The 21,923-nt window shown below is 28.6% G+C and overlaps 4 protein-coding genes across 4 annotated transcripts; 3 read left to right on the top strand and 1 right to left on the bottom strand.

The window, feature by feature from the left end:
• The first annotated feature begins 407 nt into the window (after positions 1-407).
• On the top strand, positions 408-6,414 carry LOC107495855 (patatin-like protein 2). The gene is made up of 7 exons (XM_052262615.1): positions 408-647; positions 1,921-2,102; positions 2,628-2,820; positions 4,016-4,177; positions 4,335-4,637; positions 5,650-5,825; positions 6,171-6,414. The coding sequence occupies exons 1-7, from the start codon at positions 492-494 to the stop codon at positions 6,244-6,246; spliced, it is 1,248 nt and encodes a 415-aa protein (XP_052118575.1). The 5' UTR covers positions 408-491; the 3' UTR covers positions 6,247-6,414.
• Positions 6,415-8,494: 2,080 nt separating this feature from the next.
• Positions 8,495-13,872, top strand: LOC110272383 (patatin-like protein 2). The gene is made up of 7 exons (XM_021125611.2): positions 8,495-8,793; positions 9,526-9,707; positions 10,572-10,761; positions 11,590-11,754; positions 12,390-12,692; positions 12,825-13,000; positions 13,650-13,872. Exons 1-7 carry the CDS (start codon positions 8,638-8,640, stop codon positions 13,726-13,728), a joined length of 1,251 nt encoding a protein of 416 aa, XP_020981270.1. The 5' UTR covers positions 8,495-8,637; the 3' UTR covers positions 13,729-13,872.
• Positions 13,873-16,287: 2,415 nt separating this feature from the next.
• On the top strand, positions 16,288-19,301 carry LOC107495822 (26S proteasome non-ATPase regulatory subunit 14 homolog). Its single transcript, XM_016117020.3, has 6 exons — positions 16,288-16,564; positions 17,051-17,228; positions 17,798-17,879; positions 18,303-18,479; positions 18,582-18,749; positions 18,945-19,301. The coding sequence occupies exons 1-6, from the start codon at positions 16,423-16,425 to the stop codon at positions 19,134-19,136; spliced, it is 939 nt and encodes a 312-aa protein (XP_015972506.1). The 5' UTR covers positions 16,288-16,422; the 3' UTR covers positions 19,137-19,301.
• Positions 19,302-19,439: 138 nt separating this feature from the next.
• LOC107495821 (probable carboxylesterase 2) lies at positions 19,440-20,577 on the bottom strand. Its single transcript, XM_016117019.3, has one exon. The coding sequence runs from the start codon at positions 20,493-20,495 to the stop codon at positions 19,515-19,517; it is 981 nt and encodes a 326-aa protein (XP_015972505.1). The 5' UTR covers positions 20,496-20,577; the 3' UTR covers positions 19,440-19,514.
• Between the last annotated feature and the right edge of the window lie 1,346 nt (positions 20,578-21,923).

Here is a 21,923-nt window from a genome sequence, read left to right as displayed (position 1 = left end):
CTAATATTATATAATAAAATATTTATCTTAAAAATTTAAATTGATAAAAAAAAATACATAAATAATTATATATTTAACAAATTTAATAATCCGAGACAAATAACATTTAATTTTTAAGGACAAGTAGAAAGAAATTTTTATTCAACATATACATGCAGCCAGTGGTGACTGTTTTATTTAAATTGGCCTACAAATTAAATAAATCAATGCAACTTGATGGGGTCTTATCACTATAAATAGCCACTTTGAACACACCAATTAATATGATCATAGAAATTGTAAAAACCTCAATTATCTTTCCTTAGATAGCATTAAGTCCTTTAATAAGCATATACACACAATTATTGAGCTTTTTTATACTTTTAGCATTATATATTGATCTTTAGTTCTTTACACATACATAGCTACATATAATTAAGCACAAAATCATATCTAATTTTTTTTTTTTTGCTAATTAAGCACAAAATCATATCTAATTAATATTGTTAAGCATGCAAGGTATATCCGTTGAGAGATCACACTCAAGTGTTGAACAAATTCAGCCCCCAACTTATGGGAACTTAATTACCATTCTCAGCATTGATGGAGGTGGTATTAGGGGCATTATTCCAGCTACCATTCTTGAATTCCTTGAATCTCAATTTCAGGTACGAGATTTTCTTCTGGATTGGACTTGCTTAATTGAATTGTGATTATTATTAGGTTCAAAACTATATATCTCATATAATTAATTTCTCAAACCATGTCTATCTAAGCATCGCTACTATATCTATAATTCTATATCTATATATATATTATTATTATGTATAATAGATGTTATAGAATCACTAATTTAAAAAAATTTAAACTGATAAAAAAAATAATATGAATAGTTATATTTTTAATATTTTTTTAAGTAATAATTTTTTTTAATTAATTAGGTTTACTTGATTTTTGTATAGGTCTTTTTTTTTATTTGTCTTATGCTATTTTTTTTTACTTTTGAAATTCATTAAAAATCGAACTCTAATTTTTTCAAACATAAAACTCTAATATCATATTCTGATACAATGCATTCTAAAAGTTTAAGTTAATAGGAGGAAGGCAATATAAATAGTTATATTTCAAACAATAAAAATATAAAAAACAAAAAATGGTACACAATTTTTTTCTATTTCAAAAATTTGTATCCAATATCTCTTAAATTAGAAATTGCTTTTTATCTTAACTAATTCTATTTTTATTATTTTTACCACTACTTATAAAATACACATATATATCTACTTAATATATCATATAGCTCTTTAACTTCAATATTTGGGAAGTCAAGCATTATTACCTAATTATATACTAAAAATAAGCTATTTAATAAGAGAATTTGAGGAATTTTGATCATAATAGTTCTAAATATTATTTTGGCTAATATATGATAATTAGTGTTTTGAACAATACTGTTACTATAAAAAAAATTAGCAAATAGCGACAGTTTATTTGCAACTGATTTTTAGTATAACATTACGCTAAAGATAATAAAAGAGATGAATAAATTACCATTTGTATCTATGAAAGATACAAACGCTGACAAATATATCTATATAAGAATAAAACGACAATTGTATCCACGGAAGATAGCTTCCGTGTGTCAAGAATATCCTAACGGACCAGTTGTGTAACCAACGTCCGGGTACTCTTGACACACGGAAGTCATCTTCCGTAGTTATAATTATCATTTTATTTTTATATGGGTACATTTGTCAGCATCTATATCTTTTATGGGTACAAATGGTAATTTATTCAAAAGATATAATATAAAAAAAATACATCTTTCGGTATTAAATAAAAAATACACACTGACAGTATACTAAAATATGATAAAAATATTATTTCTTTAATTTTTATAAGAGAAAATTAAACTACAACCTTCAATTTGTATGCATGCAGGAGTTAGATGGTGAAGATGCAAGACTCGCAGACTATTTTGATGTGATATCAGGAACAAGCACTGGAGGCCTTGTAACTGCTATGTTAACTGCTCCAGATCAAAATAATCGTCCACTTTTTGCTGCTAAAGATATCAAACCATTTTACTTGGAACACTGTCCAAAAATTTTCCCACAACCTAGGTAATAATAATTCACTTTTCAAATATATTCTTTCATGTTTCTTTTTAACACATATATATAGCTATCTTTTATCTTATAGATATTATTACACATTTATACACACATAAAACTAAGTTTGTTTCATTATTTTTTATATAAATAGGTAATTAAGTATTATATATTATTGATGAATAAAGATAGTTAATTTTTATATATTTATTATTTTGAAAATAAATAATTACTTCTATCAACCTAACAACTTTGGATTGAATGCCAATAAATATAAAAATTTACACTAAAAATACATTAAAATAGAGCTTTAATTAATCAAACTGGAATATACTTATTTTAAGAATTCTACATATTCTAAAGTCATATAATTTAACGATAATGATAGAAAGAAAAAAAAAACAGTCAGAACATATTTTATTTATTATTTACTAATTATTGAAATAATTAATAAATATTAAATAAGATAAATTCTAATAACTGATTTTGGTTATTTTTTTTGTTATTAAATATTTTTTATGATGTAATTTCTTGTAGGGGGCTATGTAAAACATTACTGGCAAAGGTAATAAAATCATTGCTGAGAGGACCAAAGTATGATGGGAAATACTTACATAAAGTGGTTAGAGAGAAGCTTGGAGACATTAGTTTAAATGAGACAATTACCAATGTTGTCATTCCCACTTTTGATATCAAGTCCTTGCAACCAACTATATTCTCATCTTATCAGGTTCCTTTCCCTTTTCTATCTTTAATTCTCCTTAGAAATTTTTCAAAAAAAATATGGAAATTTCATTATATTCTGATGTATGTAACTCACATTTTAACACAAACTCTTTTTAATTTTGGTCACCATTAATAAGATCATATTGATATCAAACTAACACCTACCTACTTTGAGATGTTAGATGAAACTTTTAAGTTAAATATCATCACTCTTTGAGAAAAGTCTAACTTTGATCTTCATTGGTATTGAAATGACAATGAATTTCCAATTTGCATGCATGGGACCTAGCTAATAAAAAAAATGGGTAGGGGGATTATTGCATGTGGGACCTAGTTTTTTTTTTTTTTAAATTTGTTTAGGGTTTGAAATTTTGACATTCATATGAAAGTTGCTGCCATCAGCATCATCTAAACACTACAATAGATTAGGAAGATGACGGCAAAAAATTGGCGGCCGTTTACAAATCTACCAGATTAATAGGATAGTACCAGTTGTCGTAGCGATTTGACAACTATACGAAAATTAAATAGTATAGCGACAATAACATGTCTCAACTGTTGAAAAACAAAACTGAATGAATGTTACGAGCCAAAAGAATAAAATAATGCTCAACAAAATTTGGATTTTCAATCGTAATTACTTCAAATAAAATATTTCAGTTATCTATTAAAAGAATATTTATATCTCAACTTATTTCTATTAAAGATACAATTATTCGTATATCTTCTTTTATTCTTTTATTAGTTTAAATTTTTGAAAAAAAGAATTTTATGACATGATATTAAAATTTGTATAACCTAAAAATTTAGAGTTTAATCCTTGAAGACACTAAAATTTATTTTAATATAAGACAAATAAAAAAAATTTACACAAGCCAAAAAAATGTTGTGTGAGAATACATTTATTAGAGATATAACTATTTATGTATTTTTTTTATTAATTTAATTTTTTGAAAAAAAAATATTTTATCATAATTTCATATACTCTAAAAAAATGTAATTTTTAATTTAATGTATTAATATTTTAATTTCATTCTATTCTTCAAGTCTTTCTCTTAATTTCTTATTTAGAATTTCTTTTAAGTTTTCATTCATGGTAGACATAATTTTTTGTGAGATAAAAATAAAAATAAGCATCACTATATATGAAGAAAAAAAAAACCTAACAAAAAATGAAACTTATTGATATGTATATGCAGATTAAGAGTAGTCCTAGCTTGGATGCTAAATTATCCGATATATGCATTAGCACATCAGCTGCACCAACCTATCTCCCTGCTCATCACTTCACTACCAAAGATGCAAATGGAAATCCACATGAATTCAATCTCATCGATGGTGGTGTTTGTGCCAATAATCCGGTATACATTTTTAATTAACTTATTATTATTAGTAGTTATTATTGTTGTTATTTAATTTTGATGCTTTTGATAATATAAAAAAAGTTACACTAAAATTAGATTCATGTATTTAAATAATTATTTTTTTAAATAATTAAATTCTTTTTATGATTTGCAGACATTAGTTGCGATGAATCAAGTGACAAAGCAAATTCTTGATGAAAATGTTGATTTCTTTCCAATCAAGGCTGCGGAATATCGTCGGTTTTTAATAATTTCAATAGGAACTGGGACAGCCAAAAATGAAGAAAAATTCAATGCAAAAATGGCAGCAAAATGGGGGCTTTTGGATTGGTTTATTCATAGTGGCTCCACTCCTCTAATTGATGTTTTCTCTCAATCAAGTGGTGATATGGCTGATTTTCATTTAGCTACTCTCACTCAAGCACTTCATTTAGAACATAATTACCTTCGAATTCAGGTAAATTGAATTCTACAACTTTGTATAACATGTGTATAACTTCTTTTTGAAATAATTATCTTTTAATTTTAATCGATTTTGATTAGTCGAATAGTCATTAATTCATTAATCTGTTTAAACATGTGTTAGAAATTCAAATTATATATTCTTAAATAGAATTTAGATATTATATAATAAGTTAATGTTTAACTTATTGAGTTAAAAAATTTCGTAAAAAAAAATTCTTAATTTTTTCTCTATTTTTGAATTAAAATTTGTAGTTTTACAATAATGCTTCGGTCACTAAAATCAGTCATTAATATATTTGTATATAAATACAAATATATTTGTGGTTTAAATTTTTTTAATATGTATTTATATTCCAATATATATTTTATACTGATAACTAATTTTAACGGCTAATTTTGATTTACACATAATATAGTGTTTGTTTAGGCGCCATTATTTTGATAAAAAATATCTTTTTTCAATGAAAACAGATCTTTTTTTTATTTTTTAGCGTGTTTGACAAATTTCTAGTAGTAAAAGTAAAAACACTAAAAAAAACATTTTTTTCTTCGAGAAGCTATAATTTACATCTTTTTTTAAAAGATATTTTTTTCTTAAAAAAAAAAGATGTTTTTCATATAATAAATAAATAAAAAAGTATTTTATATTACTATACCCAAACATAATTGATAGATAAAAAAATATTTTTGGATAAGATACCCAAACATAAAATCTTCAAAAAAAAAATTCAAAAAAATCTTTTTTTAAAAACTCACCCAAATAAGCCCATAATATAGTCGGTAGTTTTAATACCAAAGAAAAAGTAAAATATTTAGTCATCATGATGCCTTCAAATATCATTTTATTTTAAATGTATACAAAGCAAAACTCATCACTTGATATTTCATCAAAAGCATCTAATTAATGTGGCTGCTATCTATTTTAGCAATTGAAAATAAATAAGTACATAAGGAATTCATTAATAAGCATATTTAAGTGACTAATTTAATTTGTTAAATTGCAGGATGACACATTGACTGGAACTGATGCTTCCGTTGACATTTCCACCAAAAAGAATTTGGAGAGGCTTAGTCAAATTGGTGAAAATTTATTGAAGAAATCAGTCTCTAGGATTAATTTAGAGAATGGTAGGTTTGAGCCAATCAAAAATGGAGGAACAAATGAAGATGCACTCAAAAGGTAAAATTACCAAAAATTCAAACTTTTTATATTATTATTATTATTATTATTATTATTATTATTTAATATCAATACACGATCAATATAAAATAATTTTATACGTGTATTTAATAAATTACATAACGTCACATCAATAAAAATAATTAACTAACCTTTACATTGATCACCTGAATCATCACATAAAAGAACGGATGTGATGAGTGTACGACTATTACTGTTAGTGCATTAAAATTAAACTTTTATTAATTATATTATTTATTTTATTCAATTAATTAACATAATCCTATTGCAAATTACAAATTCAGTCACAAGATAAATATAATGTTTAATTATTAATGCCTTCAGGTTTGCCAAAATACTTTCGCAAGAGAGAAGTCTTCGTGACGTGAGATCCCCACACACTAAAAAGACCCATCGCTAGTGCCTTTTCTTCATCTTATGTTTTGGTAAAGAAAAAAAAACATTTAATTCTATTAAGTTCATTGATGATTTCAGTTATTGTTCAGATCGATTTGTTATTAGTTGTTTCAAAAATTATTAATAAAATTTAGAATACATTTGAGATTTAAGATTTTTCATAGAGGTCAAGCATGAGACTCTTATAAAAAGAAATGTAATTTTCAGTAGTTTAATTTTTCCATTATTTTTTCAGCTTCCATATAATTGTACGCAGAGAAACAATAATAATGAATTCTCACTGAATAGAATTATAATTTGTGATTACATGTACACTTGATCTTAATTAGCATTCAGCACAAATTTGTTCATGTGATTTGTATTAAGAAATAATCATACCAGACATGAATACTTATTACATGTAGGTGATTTAATAATATTAAATCGGATATTATATTAAAATTAAAATTGAGTGGATTTAACTTCATTTCAAAAGTCAATTCATAGAATAAAGGATGTCTCACGTTTATAAACTATCTAAAAATTTTATTTTTATCAGATACGAGACTTCTAATAATAAAAATGAGTATCTTCAATATTCATACATGCTACGTATATATAAAAAATTAATTACCAAATTAATTATCTTATAAAGTAGATATAGTAATACATAATAAAAAAATGTATGAAAAACACACTTGAATATAACAATATACTTTTGGCGTTATAAGTTTTTCTTACATCTTGTTTGTTTATTTCAAAATTAGTAATAAAAATATGTCTTCTTAGAAGTAGATATAAGAGGAAAGTTATTTTTCCAAGAATTAATTATAATAAATTAATTTATATTGGTCAAATAGTTAATTCATTCATTTATTTAAATAAATAAAATTTAAATTTACAGTAAATTATTCATTTAAATTAGTCATTTAACTGTTTAAAAAATATCGTAAAAAACTAAAAAAATTAATTATAATAAACAATTGACAGAACTTTTAATTAATTGCAAAATTATTGAAATTTATTAAATTTCTCGTTTTTAAAAGTCATTTATTTTAACTATGAAATAAAAATCTAATTCAAATATAAATTTTGTAAGCCACCCTTATCTCTCAGTATCCCTCAACAATTGCTAAGAATAATTCATAATGTGAAAATCTTTGGTAAAGAAAATTACATATCAAAACAAATTATAGTGCTTAATAATCAAAGATACTTATAAAGCAAGAAACCTTTCCCAGTTACTAGTAATTAAAAAACACGTGGAATGTAGTTATTTATATAAATCGCAACAAATTGTGTATGTGACCTAACTTACTAAGAAAGTTCAACGTATTAAAAATTCAGAAAGAGTCTTTGTCACAAAACAAAAGGACACACAAACTGCCACAAATATCTCTAGCGAAAATTTGTCTAATTCAAGAATACAAAACCAAGTGGAAAATTATCAAGTCAATAATTGTCTTATCCGCGGAGTTGTAAGAGTGATTTACAATTTATTTTGACCATAGGAAATTTCAAACTTCGAAAATTCAATCAAGCTATTTATATTTTTCTCCCTAAGATGGGATTGGTTTCTTAATTAACTAACTATCTGATCCATTTTATCATAATTTTTTATTCCTAATAAAAATATAAAAGTAATAATTAACTCTTGACTCACTCAATGAAATTAATTAGTACCATATAGATATATAAATGATACATATTATAAAATTAAAAATGAGTCATTAAATTAGTAATTATATATAAATATTTATATATTTTTTTAATTAAATAATAAAATGTTAAAATAATTAAATATATTATAGTAAAATAATCAAATGCATAACAAAATAATTAAGCGTGTCTACATAAATATAATAAAATATCAAATATATATTTCTACCATAATATTAGTAATTAATTTTGAATACACACATAACATATTTATCTACTATTAGACAAAAATCTTCTATATCTTTCGCTAAAAGAAAAAATTATATGTGCCTAATTAATTATTTAATTAATAGAAGATGTGAAAGGGCATGATATAGCAAATTGAAACAGTTATGGCAATGTAACCAATAATAAATGCACAGTATGCAAGAAAATTCCACAAAATTAATTATTTTCCAACATAAGCGCAGCCTTTGATTTTGTCTTCACTCGGAAATTGTTTGGTCCTCTTTGACTTATAAAACTGAAACCAATTCAACTTCATAGGCTTCTTGCTCCCTATAAATATGCACTATGAGCAAACCAATACAATCATACCAAAACCTCAAATCTTTCTTAGCATAATATAAGTGCATCATATTATATACTACTTTCTTTGCTACCCACCATAATTAAGTATATATATTTTCTTTCATCTTTAATTTAATTATTACTATATTTGTGCACCAAAATCCTCTAATTAATATTGTTAATAAGCATGCCAAGTATGTCATCCGTTCAGAGGTCAAAATCATGTGTTGAACTTCAGCCCCCAACTTATGGGAACTTAATTACCATTCTTAGCATTGATGGAGGTGGTGTTAGGGGCATTATTCCAGCTACCATTCTTGAATTCCTTGAATCTCATCTTCAGGTATGAGATTATATATGAATTTGTAGATATGCTTTCTTTCTTGCTTTATTTATGAGTGAATATCTCATTCAACCCCTGACAATTATCTCGAAAGGACAACGAGGTTCCAAGAAAAAAAAAATATCCAATCTGACCCGTGATAATTTTTTTTTAGGATTGATTAGTCTATGTGAAAAAAAAATAACATTGACTTTTTTTGGCACAAGGACTAATCTGTCCTATAAAAGTAAAGTTCAGGAGTTGGGTTGGTATATTTTTTTGTCAAAAATCTCGTTATCTTTTGAAGTAATTGTCAGGGCTGTTTTGAGTTTTTCTCTTTATTTATTTATTTTAACATTATTTTTCCAAATGTTCTCTATATCAAAACATAAATTTTTCCTCCATCTGGATGTAGCTAGGTACCTATTAATACACCATGTTTAAATTAAAATTTTACTACATTAAATTAAAAGATGATATACTTGTTATTAGGTTATATTAGTCAAGACTTGAAGTCATATTTAATTTAATTTAATTTAAATAACAGTTTTTATAAATCAATATAATAAATAGTATTTTATTAACAATAATATATGCATCAATTCCCATTATATATAGTCTATGTTCAGTGAAATATATAAGCTAAGCTTTCTCTAGAATTCCAGCTGATAAATAAAAACCTAAATAAGAGAATCTTGATATAAAGTTAGTTAAACTGTACTGTATGTAATTTTAACTTTTGCATGCATGCAGGAGCTAGATGGTGAAGATGCAAGACTTGCAGATTATTTTGATGTGATATCAGGAACAAGTACTGGAGGACTTGTAACTGCAATGTTAACTGCTCCAGATCAAAATAATCGTCCCCTTTTTGCTGCTAAAGATATCAAACCATTTTATTTGGAACACTGTCCAAAAATTTTTCCACAACCTAGGTAATAATCCACTTTTCAAATATATCATGTTTCTTTTTAATATATATAGTTTTTTTTTTTAAATTATTTGTTAGAGATATAATTATTTATATATTTAATCAGACAATTTAAAAAATTAAGTAGTATCATGACATAATATTATGATATATTATTAGAATTTTATGACTTAAAAATCTAAATTTGATGTTTATTTCAAAGAGAAAAAAAAATTATTTAAAATATCACTAGTAAAAAGAGATAATATCTTCTCAAATAAAAAACATGCTATGTTAACATTTAAGAGAAAGATAATTATAAACACTTGAATTATTGAACCCTAGTTACATATTAAATGAGTTTTTGTATCCATTTTATTTTAGTATTTATTGCATTTATTCTCTTCTAGTATGATGTAATCAAATATTACAACCAAATATTAGATAATCTTGTTCCAGTAAAAGCTAGTGAAGAGGTAGGTCAATTTTCAAGTCCGAATTGAATAGGTTTGAGGGATTAATTCACGCCAATTATTTATTTAAAGGATTTTGTGAACAACAGAACATAATTCAAGAATATATATAATAAAAGTTATTTAAAATTGTTATATATTTAATGTATTAAATATATAAAAAAACTTTTCAAAAATTTTTAGTTAAATATTTTTATAATACTCTTAAAATATAAATATGTTTAACAAGACCCTTTAAATTAAATTAAATTGTATCATATAATTTAATTAACTCCGATTCAACTAATAATGATCTACTAATTATTGAAACAATAACTTAATTAATAACCTAATGTCCTGACCAAGCTAAGTCAACTACCAGTTCAATTTAGACCATCCAAATTAAATTTAATCACTTTCATTTAATTTCTTTGCAGAGGCTTAGGTGCAACATTGATGGCAAAGATGATAAGACAATTGGGAGGACCAAAATATGATGGAAAATACTTGCATGGAGTGGTTAAAGAGAAACTTGGAGACATTCGTTTGCATGAGACAATCACCAATGTTGTCATTCCCACCTTTGACATCAAATGTTTACAACCAATTATTTTCTCATCATACCAGGTTTTAATTCACTCTCTTTATATCTTGATGGATCTAGCTACTTTTATTTTATTTATTTATTGGATGTTCAGTGTTAAAAATTGATTCCACCAATACAAGGAGTCTTGATCATATGGCATGATCAGCATCTCAATTGAATAATATATACGGTTTTGTTAGATAGACAATGACTTTTTTAAACAATGTAAACAGTGGATTCTAGAATTGACTTAATAAAGTAAAAAAATACTCCACCCCTAAATTATTTCCTAAATTTTAACATTAGATAACCATCCGTACACTTAGTGAATTGAACATACAGCTATTATTAACTGTGCATGAGTAAATCGAATAAAAAAATAACCATCCAATTAAGAATAATCAACATAATCATCTGCATATACCTATTAAATTGAACATTTAATATATTTATTGTTTACGTTATTTAGTATTCTCATTGTCTTCGTATGCTTTTCTATATAGGAAAAGACAAAAATGATTATTGTCTTTCCTTTTGTTTCTCATTGGAATTGGAATACTTATAATCATCCTTCATTATACGTACAAATTAAACGTATATAATTGTCTAGGTTAAAGACATTAAGACAATAAGCATGCATGCTCATCCAAAAATAAAAAGACAAATCAATTGATTATTTTATATATATTAAAGAAAAAAACTTGGTTGCTAGATTAGTCATTTTAGTTAATGACAATGTAAATTTCATCCTCAATTGATTGAATTGTTTTTTGTTCTTGTTTGCTAATAAAATTATGTGACCTAAACCTAAGCAATTAAACCAATGATCAAATAAACCCTAACAAAATTTGAGAATTATTTTTATGCAGATTAAGAGTTGGCCTTGCTTGGATGCTAAACTCTCAGACATATGCATTAGCACCTCCGCTGCACCTACTTATCTGCCTGCCCATCACTTCACCAACAAAGATTCAAAAGGAAATAATGTACATGAATTCAACCTCGTTGATGGTGGTGTTTGTGCTAATAATCCGGTATGTTTATAGGTTAATTAATATCATTATTACAACACAACTGATATTTAGTGGCGTTTTTTTCTTGGATTTATAAACTGTTGCTAAAAGATTTAGTGGTGCTTTAATAACCGCCATTTTATGAGGTGTGACAAAACTATTTGCGGCGGTTTTAAATAATAGCTACTTAGGTAGAATAACTGGTCGCTACAACCAAACTTTTTTTTTTTGTCTTTTTTACAGTTAAACTCACTACAATAATATCAACAAATAATGGCACGTTTTTAGAAGGTTATAAAAACTGTCGCTATTTATTGGAATCTGCCGCAAAACATATATTCTTGTATAACATAAATATTGTTTAAATAAACTTTTTCAGTATAAAAACCAAAAACTAAACCGTTTGTTACACTGAAATATACATCTAATTAATATTTGAGTCTATCACTTATATATTAATTATATAACAAGGCAAACAACAAATAAATAAATCTTATAATTGGGATGATGATAAAATTTTATAATGTGAATATATATCTAGCAATATAATTAAATTCTTATTATTAATAATTGCTATTGAAAACATTATTTATAATTTTGGAATTAGTATATACTAATATAATTTGTTTTTTTGTGTAATTTATATGATTTTGCAGACTTTAGTTGCCATGAATCAATTAACAAAGCAAATGATAGATGAAAATGTTGATTTCTTTCCAATAAAACCTTCGGACTATAGTCGGTTCTTAATAATTTCAATAGGAACTGGAACAGCCAAAAATGAAGAAAAATTCAATGCAAAAGTTGCAGCTAAATGGGGGCTATTGGATTGGTTAACTCAAGGTGGTTCCACTCCCTTAATTGATGTTTTCTCTCAATCAAGTTCTGATATGGTTGATTTCCATATAGCTACTCTCACTCGAGCACTTCATTCAGAAGAAAATTACCTCCGGATACAGGTAATTAAATGTTCACTAATCACTAAGCATTTTTCATATCTTTATGTCTTCTTATATATTATTGAAATTGAAGCATTAAAGTTAAATATATTAAGCTTAAGTGGTTTTGAATTTGTTCATCATATTTTGCAGGATGACACATTGATTGGAAATGATTCTTCGGTTGATATTTCTACTAAGGAGAATTTGGAGAGACTTTGCCAAATTGGTGATAATTTGTTGAAGAAACCGGTTTCTAGGGTTAATTTAGAGAATGGTCAAATTGAACCCTTAGAAAATGGAGGAACCAATGAAGAAGCTCTCAAAAGGTAAAATTAGGAAGAAAAAAATTAAGAGAAAAGTACAAATAGATTCCTAACTTTTTTGTCTTTCGACATTTTTAAGTATCTGAGAATTTAAAAATACATTTAAGTCTCTAATCTCTTCAAAATTTGGACACATTGATCCCTGGATCTAATTTGTCCTATTTTAAAAACTCTTTTATATGTTCATCCATATTAATCAAGTCAGTACAATGGGGTCACGTTTGATTTTTTCGATGGGTCTCACAGGACCAAGCAAACATGAGGAATCGATATGTCCAAATTTAAAAAATGTCAGAGACTTAAAAGTATTTTTAAATTCTCGAAAACTTAAATGTTCGCGTATCAAAAGGTCAAGGACTTAGTTGTCATTTTCTCAAAAATTAAAGTATATATATAATTTCTTAAAAGCTCATTATTCAACTTCTCAAGAATAGTATAAATTAAAATACCACATATACCTATATATTGAAAAGTTAGTAACAAATTACAGTAATATAAATTAATTTTTTATGTATTATTGGTATAAAATAATTTTACAAAGAAAACTAATTATGTATTATCATATTAGTAAAAGTAAATAAATTTTAAATATAATATATTTAACTAATCTCTAGTAGTATTACTAACACATTTGAGTTAAATTTATTTACAGGTTTGCAAAAATATTATCACAAGAGAGGAGACTTCGTGACATGAGATCCCCTCATACTAAGAAGGCATCATACAACTAAATAGATAGTGACATTTAATTTCTTCATATTATGTTAGTGATGAAACATTTGATTCTACTAATTTCATTAATTCAGTTATTGTTCAACCATATAATTTTTAAATAGAATTTAATATTTAGAATTTTAGATATGATTAGTCATATGTACTCATGTATTGTTAAATTCCATGCTTGTTAATATATTATGAGTTTGTTTCTTTTATTTAATGATTTATAAATTTTAAATCCTAAATCTTATTGGACGTGATATTAATAAAACTAATTTTTTTAGTAATTGGAATAATTCTCGAATAGTATTAAACTATAAAGTGAAATCAAAGGGTAAAAAAGAATTATATATATGATGCATTCTGTCATCTTGGATTATTTATCAAAAATTAAAGATCACCATCTTGGACTAAATTAAACGGATTTTGTTTTATCAGAAAATGAACTTTTTTTTCTCTTTTAATTTTAATTTGCTTAAAGAAAAATGGCGAATATTCTTCAGAAGATACAGGAACTTCTATCAATACCTTGGGTTGTGGATTTTGAATGGATTATCCGTGATGCTAACGCTATGGCAGATTGGCTGGCGAGATATGCGGTCAAGACCAATCTAACTCATGTTATTTGGTCGGAACCTTGTGATGAGATTGCGATACCAAAGGGATTAGTTTTCCTAGCCCAATATGAATATGAATCATAAATTTGGGTGCTTTGGTTAAGTTGAAATCCATATTTGAAAATCGGGTTATTTTTCAATGTTCAAATGGTTCAATTCATCTGTAATTTGGCCAATTCACAATATACAGTTTTATGTAAATTTTTTTATTCAATCTACATATAATTTTTAAATCAATGCATTAATTATAAATTGCAGCGATTTAAAATCACTATAAATTTATATTTTAAAATCAATGTATCAAATAAAATTATCATTTAACGATGACTATAAACTTTCGGTAAATCTAGTTGCCGGTACTTTAGGCCAACAATTTATCAAACACCATGGTAATCTTTGTAACGACAGTTTAAAGTAGTCGCAAATCTCTATATATACCGCAATTATTTATTATTTTCTTGTAAGAATATCTCTTTCTTTCTCTCACAAAATTATTTTCTCACGCAATTATAAACAAATAAAAAAAAATATAAGGTATCAATATATTATCTGCGAATTTATTGCCAACAATAATTAATTATTATATTTTAAACACATATATAAAAAGACATATCTAGAAAATATATTAAATTCCTACCTCCCTCCCTATGCATTGGCACATCAGCTGCACCAACCTACCTCCCTGCTCACCAATTCACCAACAAAGATCCAAAAGGAAATACACATGAATTCAACCTCATTCATGGTGGTGTGTTGTGCCAATAATCACTAGCTAATTCTCTATTTTTTCACTATATAAAAGTATTGCCTTTAGCATTCTCCTTTCGAATATAAACATGCATATAATTAAACTTATTATCTTCAATTAATTTGTTCTTTAGAATAGGTTATTGGTATGAATGATTTAATTTATATGCATCTCTAGTGTAAAAAAAAAATCAATTATATATCGTTACGTTAATACAAATATTGGCATATTAACAATTAAACTCCAATTAGGATGCTTAATCAATTCTCATAATATTTTATGAGCATCTAATAATGTGGCTCTCTAACGTAACTAAATTTGTTCAACTGCAGGTTGACTAGCATTGGCAATCTATACTTTATTTGCGGGTATTTAACCCGGATCATTCCGTTCGGATAAGATTGTCTATCTTACTCGTTATGGGTAGGGTAAAATGCGGTATGAATTTGTCTGCAGGTAGGGTAGGATGCGGTGTAAGTTCACCTGTCGATAAAGTAGGATATCGATTCAAGGTATACCCTACTCTACCCTATCCACACCACTAATATATTATATAATATATATGTAAAAGTTATGTATATAATGAAGAAAGTGAGTGTTGAATCCACAATCTTTCTCTTATAAAAATTTGAAATAATTACTAAATTAGTTGATGATTATATTATTTGTAATTTTATGTTAGATTTTCTTAAAATTTTATTATTTTTAATTTTAATTTAAACTTAATTTTTTATTTTCTATTTTGTTAATATGTATGAAATTTGGAATGGTTGAATTTTATATGTGTTTGAAATTTTTTTAATTTTCTACAGATAGAATAATGTTTAAAATTTTAGAGTGCGAATAGAATTAAAGTTGATAAAATATGATAAAATTTTAAAATAATTTTTAACTCAAGAAAAACTCTACCCTATCCTAACAATTGTCGGCCCTAAGGATAATATATTGATTAGAATTGATTCTTCAGTTGACATTTCTTCCAAGGAGCACTTGGAGAGGCCCAAAATATTATTATTATTATTATTATACAGGCCGGATAAGGCCCAATAAAAAATAGCCCAAATAAGGCCCAATACAAAATGAGCTAAATTGCCTCTTTTCTTTTTTATTTTTTGTTACATATTTTTCCTTTCTTTTTTCCCCCCTTGAACAATACGTCGTCGTTTCTGATATAAAAACATAAAAGCCTTGTTCTGCAAAAAGCCATTAACCAAATTATAGCATCCTGCAGATACAAGAAACCTCAAAAACCTTTCTGTCTTCGTTAACAAGAAAGGAAGAAGAAAACACAAGGCTTCTTCTTTGCCATTTTTTTCTCTCTTTAGATTTTGAATCTGTAGTTGATGTCAGGTATGGAGAGGCTACAGAGGATGTTTGCGGGTGCAGGTGGAGCACTGGGCCACCCACCACCGGATTCCCCCACCCTCGATTCCTCCGAGCAAGTCTACATCTCTTCACTCGCACTTCTCAAAATGCTCAAACACGGTAAACCCTAACCACGAACCCATTAAGCTTTGTTATCTTTCATTACTCAGAGCTAATTTCGCCGCTTTCATTTTAGTTTGCTCTATTTTGCTGTTTTTGTTGTTCAATTGAGCTTGGAAACCCTAGCTTGTCTTTGGGTTAGCTTATTTTTACCTTAATTCGGTTATGTGAGAAAATTTGAGTGTTTACGTGAACCCTAGTTTATGTTTGGATTAGCTATTTTGAGCTAAAGTTAATTTATAATCAGAATTGGTTATGTATGCAGAATTGATTATTATGCATGGAAAAAAAAATTCAGTTTTCACGGATATATAGAAAGATTGGATAGTAGCTTCTGAGAAAGATAGTTTTTAGCTTTTTCAATTACATAGAAGATTTCATTGTGGATTGACTATTTTTTAGTTGTTGAAACAAACATGCCATAAAGTTTGGTTTTTAAAAACTGGGTTTAATGTGGTGTGGTCTGATGTGTGTGTGGATTTGTAGGAAGGGCTGGGGTTCCAATGGAGGTTATGGGTTTGATGTTGGGGGAGTTTGTGGATGAGTACACGGTTCGTGTTGTGGATGTGTTTGCTATGCCGCAGAGTGGGACTGGCGTCAGTGTTGAGGCTGTTGATCATGTGTTTCAGACCAATATGCTTGATATGCTCAAGCAAACTGGAAGGTAAATTTTGCTTTTCATTTTATTTTCATTTGATTTGATAATGCAATTTTCATCATTATTGAATTAGTGATATGTGGTTGGTTATTATGTATTCATATAGCATTATAGCAATGAATTTTTGTGGATACTATTAGATTTAAGGTGAGTTTGTCATTGGGGTTAGAAATGGTAGAGGGTACTCATATGTCTCATCCATGATAATTTGTCCGTCATTTCATTCCCTTTCCTTTAAAGAACAATGATAGATGATTAGTCATTTAGTTAGCATTTCGGGAGTGACTGTATGTTTGGGTCTGGGATTGTTTGTATGGAATTGCCATTAGAGTGATGTTAAATTAGTGCGCTAAAGTCTAAACCCCTCGAAAATGTTAGTCCTGTAGAGAAATAGACAATATCTAGTTTTTTGAAAGATTTCTGACTTCAATTTGATCTCTAAGTGTTTAAAATGTGTATCAATTTAGTCTTCCAAATTATATTTAGGCTTTAAGTTGGTCTTTAAATTTGTATGCCATGAGTGAAGTCTGTTTTATTCTTCATCTGTTAGTTACGACTTTGAATACTTGTTTCAGACCTGAGATGGTTGTTGGTTGGTATCATTCACATCCTGGATTTGGTTGCTGGCTTTCCGGAGTGGACATCAATACACAACAGGTTTCAACTTCTCTTTGGTCTTTAATTCATTTTGGTAGAATGTCTAGTAATATCGTGTCATTTTTTAACTTGAGACTGAATGAACAATTTGTAGATGAGTGCAAGAATGTTTTTCCTTGTTCAAAATTCAAACAAGAAGTGAGATGCACACTAATGTGTGTTACTATGCATCTTTTAAAAGAAACATGTGAGTTTCTGAAATTTAAGGCTTTAAGCAACAATTTCATCTAAACTGCAATTGAATTAGGTAGTATTAATTCTCGTGTTTTAATCTCAATGTTTGATATAAATTATGAACCACTGGGACAATATATAATTGATATTAACATTATGATGAGGAGCTTTAATAAGAGAGAACAAGATGTTGGATTTAGTATTATGAGCCATGGCATTACCTTGCATTTATTTTGAATCTCATAACAGAGCTTTGAGGCTTTAAATCAAAGGGCTGTGGCTGTGGTGGTGGACCCTATACAGAGTGTTAAAGGCAAGGTGGTGATTGATGCTTTCCGGCTGATTAATCCACAAACTATGATGCTGGGTCAGGAACCACGGCAGACAACCTCTAACCTTGGCCATCTTAATAAGCCGTCTATCCAAGTGAGTCTTCTGGAAATTCCTTACAAAGCAGAGGTTCTGCTGCTAATCTGTGTGTTAAGTGTTAACCATTTTTAAGTTTTAACTGCTTATTCTCCTTGTCAGGCTCTGATCCATGGCTTGAATCGGCATTATTACTCAATAGCAATTAACTACAGGAAGAATGAGCTCGAAGAGAAGATGCTGCTTAATCTTCACAAGAAGAAATGGACTGATGGTTTGACACTCAGACAATTTGATTCTCATTCAAAAACTAATGAACAGACTGTTCAAGTAAGTTAAGATTCTTAATGCAAACTAGAAATACACATGTTTCATGTAAAATTTAGCAGTTATAGGTTGCTCATCAATATACTTGGATCCATCACCATAGATATTTAAGCAAGTGTGAATCTCAAAGCAATTGCTGATTTAGGTATTTATATTATACACACACCCCAGTCATATTCCTAAATCTTTCTTTTACAGGAGATGCTATCATTAGCCACCAAGTACAATAAGGCAGTGCAGGAGGAAGACGAGTTACCGCCAGAAAAGCTCGCAATCGCTAACGTGGGGAGGCAAGATGCTAAGAAGCACCTTGAGGAGCATGTCTCCAATTTGATGTCTTCCAACATTGTTCAGACCTTGGGAATGATGCTCGACACCGTCGTGTTCTAGAGGCTAGAGCTAGCATCATCCATTGTGTTCTTCCCGATCATGTCAAGCTATATTTTATTTGCGCTTTCTAGACTTGCTTGCTACCAGGAACTATTTAGCACACGTTTTCTGCTTTTATAACATGGTTGTTTCAAATGGAAGAAGAGCAAGTTGCTTGTTACACAATGATAGTGTCCTTTTTGGTTTTTAGTCTCTATAAATGACAACGGGGCATTCATGATTCTTGATCATGCACACATTGAGGTTTCAGTCATTCTTTACAACAACAATAAGTAGATTTAGTTGAAACATGCACAAATTGGCTTGAAAGATTATAAAGTCACATACTCTAATAAAAGTTGAACATAGTGAACAAAGAACAAAATGGTGATATTGAAACTAAATTGGAGGGGCGTCCCTGTTAAAGAATTCAGCCATGCTTGTGATCAGTTCCTTTGCCTGGTCACATTCAAGATCATGTATATGAAATACATGACCCTTCCCTTGAGTCTCCTCAATCTCCACCACGCCGGTCCAACCGCTTCGACTCAAGGCATCATAGTAAAGCCTCCCTCTATCCTTCAGTACATCCTTCTCTGCTATGCACACAAACACTCTCCGACAACCCAACCAAGCCAAGCTTGGTGCATCCTCTGCCATTGGGTTAACCCACAGGTTGTCACACTCTGGCATCGATGGACATATAAACGGCCAAATTCGATCAACTAACTCCTTTTGACCTGGTTCTAACGCTTCCGATCCAATCGGAGTTGAACCCCAAAAATATGGGTGACTCAAACAAGCCCCTAGAATGTCTATGCCAAGATTCATATCAGGGTGCCCAGCCATCATAACTATGTTATGAACTATGTTAGCACCGGCACTATCACCCGCCAAAAATACTCTTCCAAAATCAGCATGCTCATTTAACCAAGGCTCAGGTCCATTGTTCTTCCCATGAGAAGCCACCCATTGCAGTGCAGTCCAAGCGTCATCATATGCGGCGGGAAGAGGATGTTCCGGTGCTAGCCTATACTGAACAGAAACTGCCACTACGTTGGCCTTGGAGACCAAAGCAGTAAGGTAGTTATGATATGCTGCATTAAAGGGTGAGTTGACACAAAAGGCACCACCATGAAAGTAGATCACGATAGGGAGCTTGTGGTTACCGGTGCTTTGTGGTGGGGGGAGGAAGAGACGTGCGGCGATGTTGTTTTGCGAGTCAAGTGTGATGTCTTTGGATGAGACAACACTGTGAGGGTAAAGGGAAGGTGGGACAATATCTGTTCCCCTAAGCCTCTCAACACGACCGTCGGTAAAGACACGAATAGTATGAGGGAATTCTTGAGCTATGGTTGTTGAGTTTGTGCTGCTTTCCATGGAGTTAAGGATTGGAGAGTGATTGAGTGAGGATAAGAGAAGCTTTGAGATGGATGGTGTTGGTTTGAATGTATAGTTCTTGGCTGCTGGCAAAATAAATAATTCTTGTGGAGGATTTTGGTCCTCATGTCAATGTCACGTGACCTTCATTCGGTCCATGGCAGCAACATATTGGTGTTTTTATAGTTGAGTCAAAATAGCAATAAGAATAACAAGAGGTTACTATTTCATTCTAAATTTATAACCACAATTTTAACGACTTAATAGTCACAAATGGACAAATGGTACCTGAGTTGATAAATTTAAATAAAATAATTAGAGTAAAACCCGCGCATCGCACGCGGAAGATAAATTAATAAAAATATAAAATACATTTTAATAAATATTATATTATTTAAATATTAATTAAAATATACACAAATTGATATTAAATTTGATATGTTTTTTAATTAAAATATTTTGTAATATTGGATAGTTGTGGTAGATAATGTCGCAGTTGTGGTATATTGGATAGTCCTGTTTTTTTTATAGCCTTTTAAGTAAAAATAACTTTAGTATAAACTGATATTAGGCTTTTTCAGTTTACCCTTTTAACTATTAGTTTTTACTTTTATGTTATTATCATCTTAAAATAGTGTTGTTACTTGAATTTGAGACAATGAAAATTGGTAGATCATTGGTTATGTTATGCGAATCCTAGTTCACTTTATTTTAATTCTGTTTCTTCTGATTTGCTAAAATTATGTTATGATCAAGAAAAATAGTGCATGTAGAGACTTTGTAATAGTAAAAAAACATGAACATGGCATATGAACAGGTTTACTCAGAAGTTTATTCATATAAAATAACAGCAAACTAAGAAGGTTCACAACCTCCACAATTTCACAATAACTGCTTTACTTGACACTAAAGAGCATACACATAATCATAAAAATCACAATCACAACTATTAATCCAAAATACAGTTGCATAATAAGTGCTCTAACTTTAACTTCTAAGCTCATCATTTTCCATGATAGGTTATGATTCAAGACAACAACATCACTCTCCATTTCTGCATCAATTTTAACATCTCCCTTTACACCATCTAATCCTTCATACTCATCATCCAACCCACCTAAAGTAATTGCAGTAGCTGCCCTTCTGCAAAACATTAGGTTACAGAAATTTCAAAATCCTACACAAATAATTAAGAGCTTGAAGAAAACTATATTCATAACTCACTCGGTATCTTGGGCAAGTATGAAACAATCTATCTGGATTCTCTATTGTCCCAGACTTCTTTATCGCCGTCTTCAACCCACAAAAGCACACTTGATCCGTGTTCTTCCTCCACCAGCACAGCGACGAACTCGAAGTATTGCTTCCATGTGACTGCGACAGTTGTCGAATGCGACCCCACTTACGCTACCCATGATGCAGTTCCAC

The sequence above is a fragment of the Arachis duranensis genome, chromosome 6 (assembly GCF_000817695.3).
Source record: "Arachis duranensis cultivar V14167 chromosome 6, aradu.V14167.gnm2.J7QH, whole genome shotgun sequence".
NCBI lineage: Eukaryota > Viridiplantae > Streptophyta > Magnoliopsida > Fabales > Fabaceae > Arachis > Arachis duranensis.
The sequence above is the reverse complement of the archived record's forward strand: the minus strand, read 5'-3'. Positions and strand labels throughout refer to the sequence as shown.

Bases quoted from the DNA above. Each gene is read 5' to 3' on its own strand.
- LOC107495855 (XM_052262615.1), top strand. From the start codon at position 492: ATGCAAGGTATATCCGTTGAGAGATCACACTCAAGTGTTGAACAAATT. The intron at 2,103-2,627 runs GTAATAATAATT...AATTTCTTGTAG, and splicing joins AAAATTTTCCCACAACCTAG to GGGGCTATGTAAAACATTAC. The intron at 4,638-5,649 runs GTAAATTGAATT...GTTAAATTGCAG, and splicing joins ATAATTACCTTCGAATTCAG to GATGACACATTGACTGGAAC.
- LOC110272383 (XM_021125611.2), top strand. From the start codon at position 8,638: ATGCCAAGTATGTCATCCGTTCAGAGGTCAAAATCATGTGTTGAACTT. The intron at 9,708-10,571 runs GTAATAATCCAC...ATTTCTTTGCAG, and splicing joins AAAATTTTTCCACAACCTAG to AGGCTTAGGTGCAACATTGA. The intron at 13,001-13,649 runs GTAAAATTAGGA...ATTTATTTACAG, and splicing joins AATGAAGAAGCTCTCAAAAG to GTTTGCAAAAATATTATCAC.
- LOC107495822 (XM_016117020.3), top strand. From the start codon at position 16,423: ATGTCAGGTATGGAGAGGCTACAGAGGATGTTTGCGGGTGCAGGTGGA. The intron at 17,229-17,797 runs GTAAATTTTGCT...TACTTGTTTCAG, and splicing joins ATGCTCAAGCAAACTGGAAG to ACCTGAGATGGTTGTTGGTT. The intron at 17,880-18,302 runs GTTTCAACTTCT...ATCTCATAACAG, and splicing joins TGGACATCAATACACAACAG to AGCTTTGAGGCTTTAAATCA.
- LOC107495821 (XM_016117019.3), bottom strand. From the start codon at position 20,495: ATGGAAAGCAGCACAAACTCAACAACCATAGCTCAAGAATTCCCTCAT.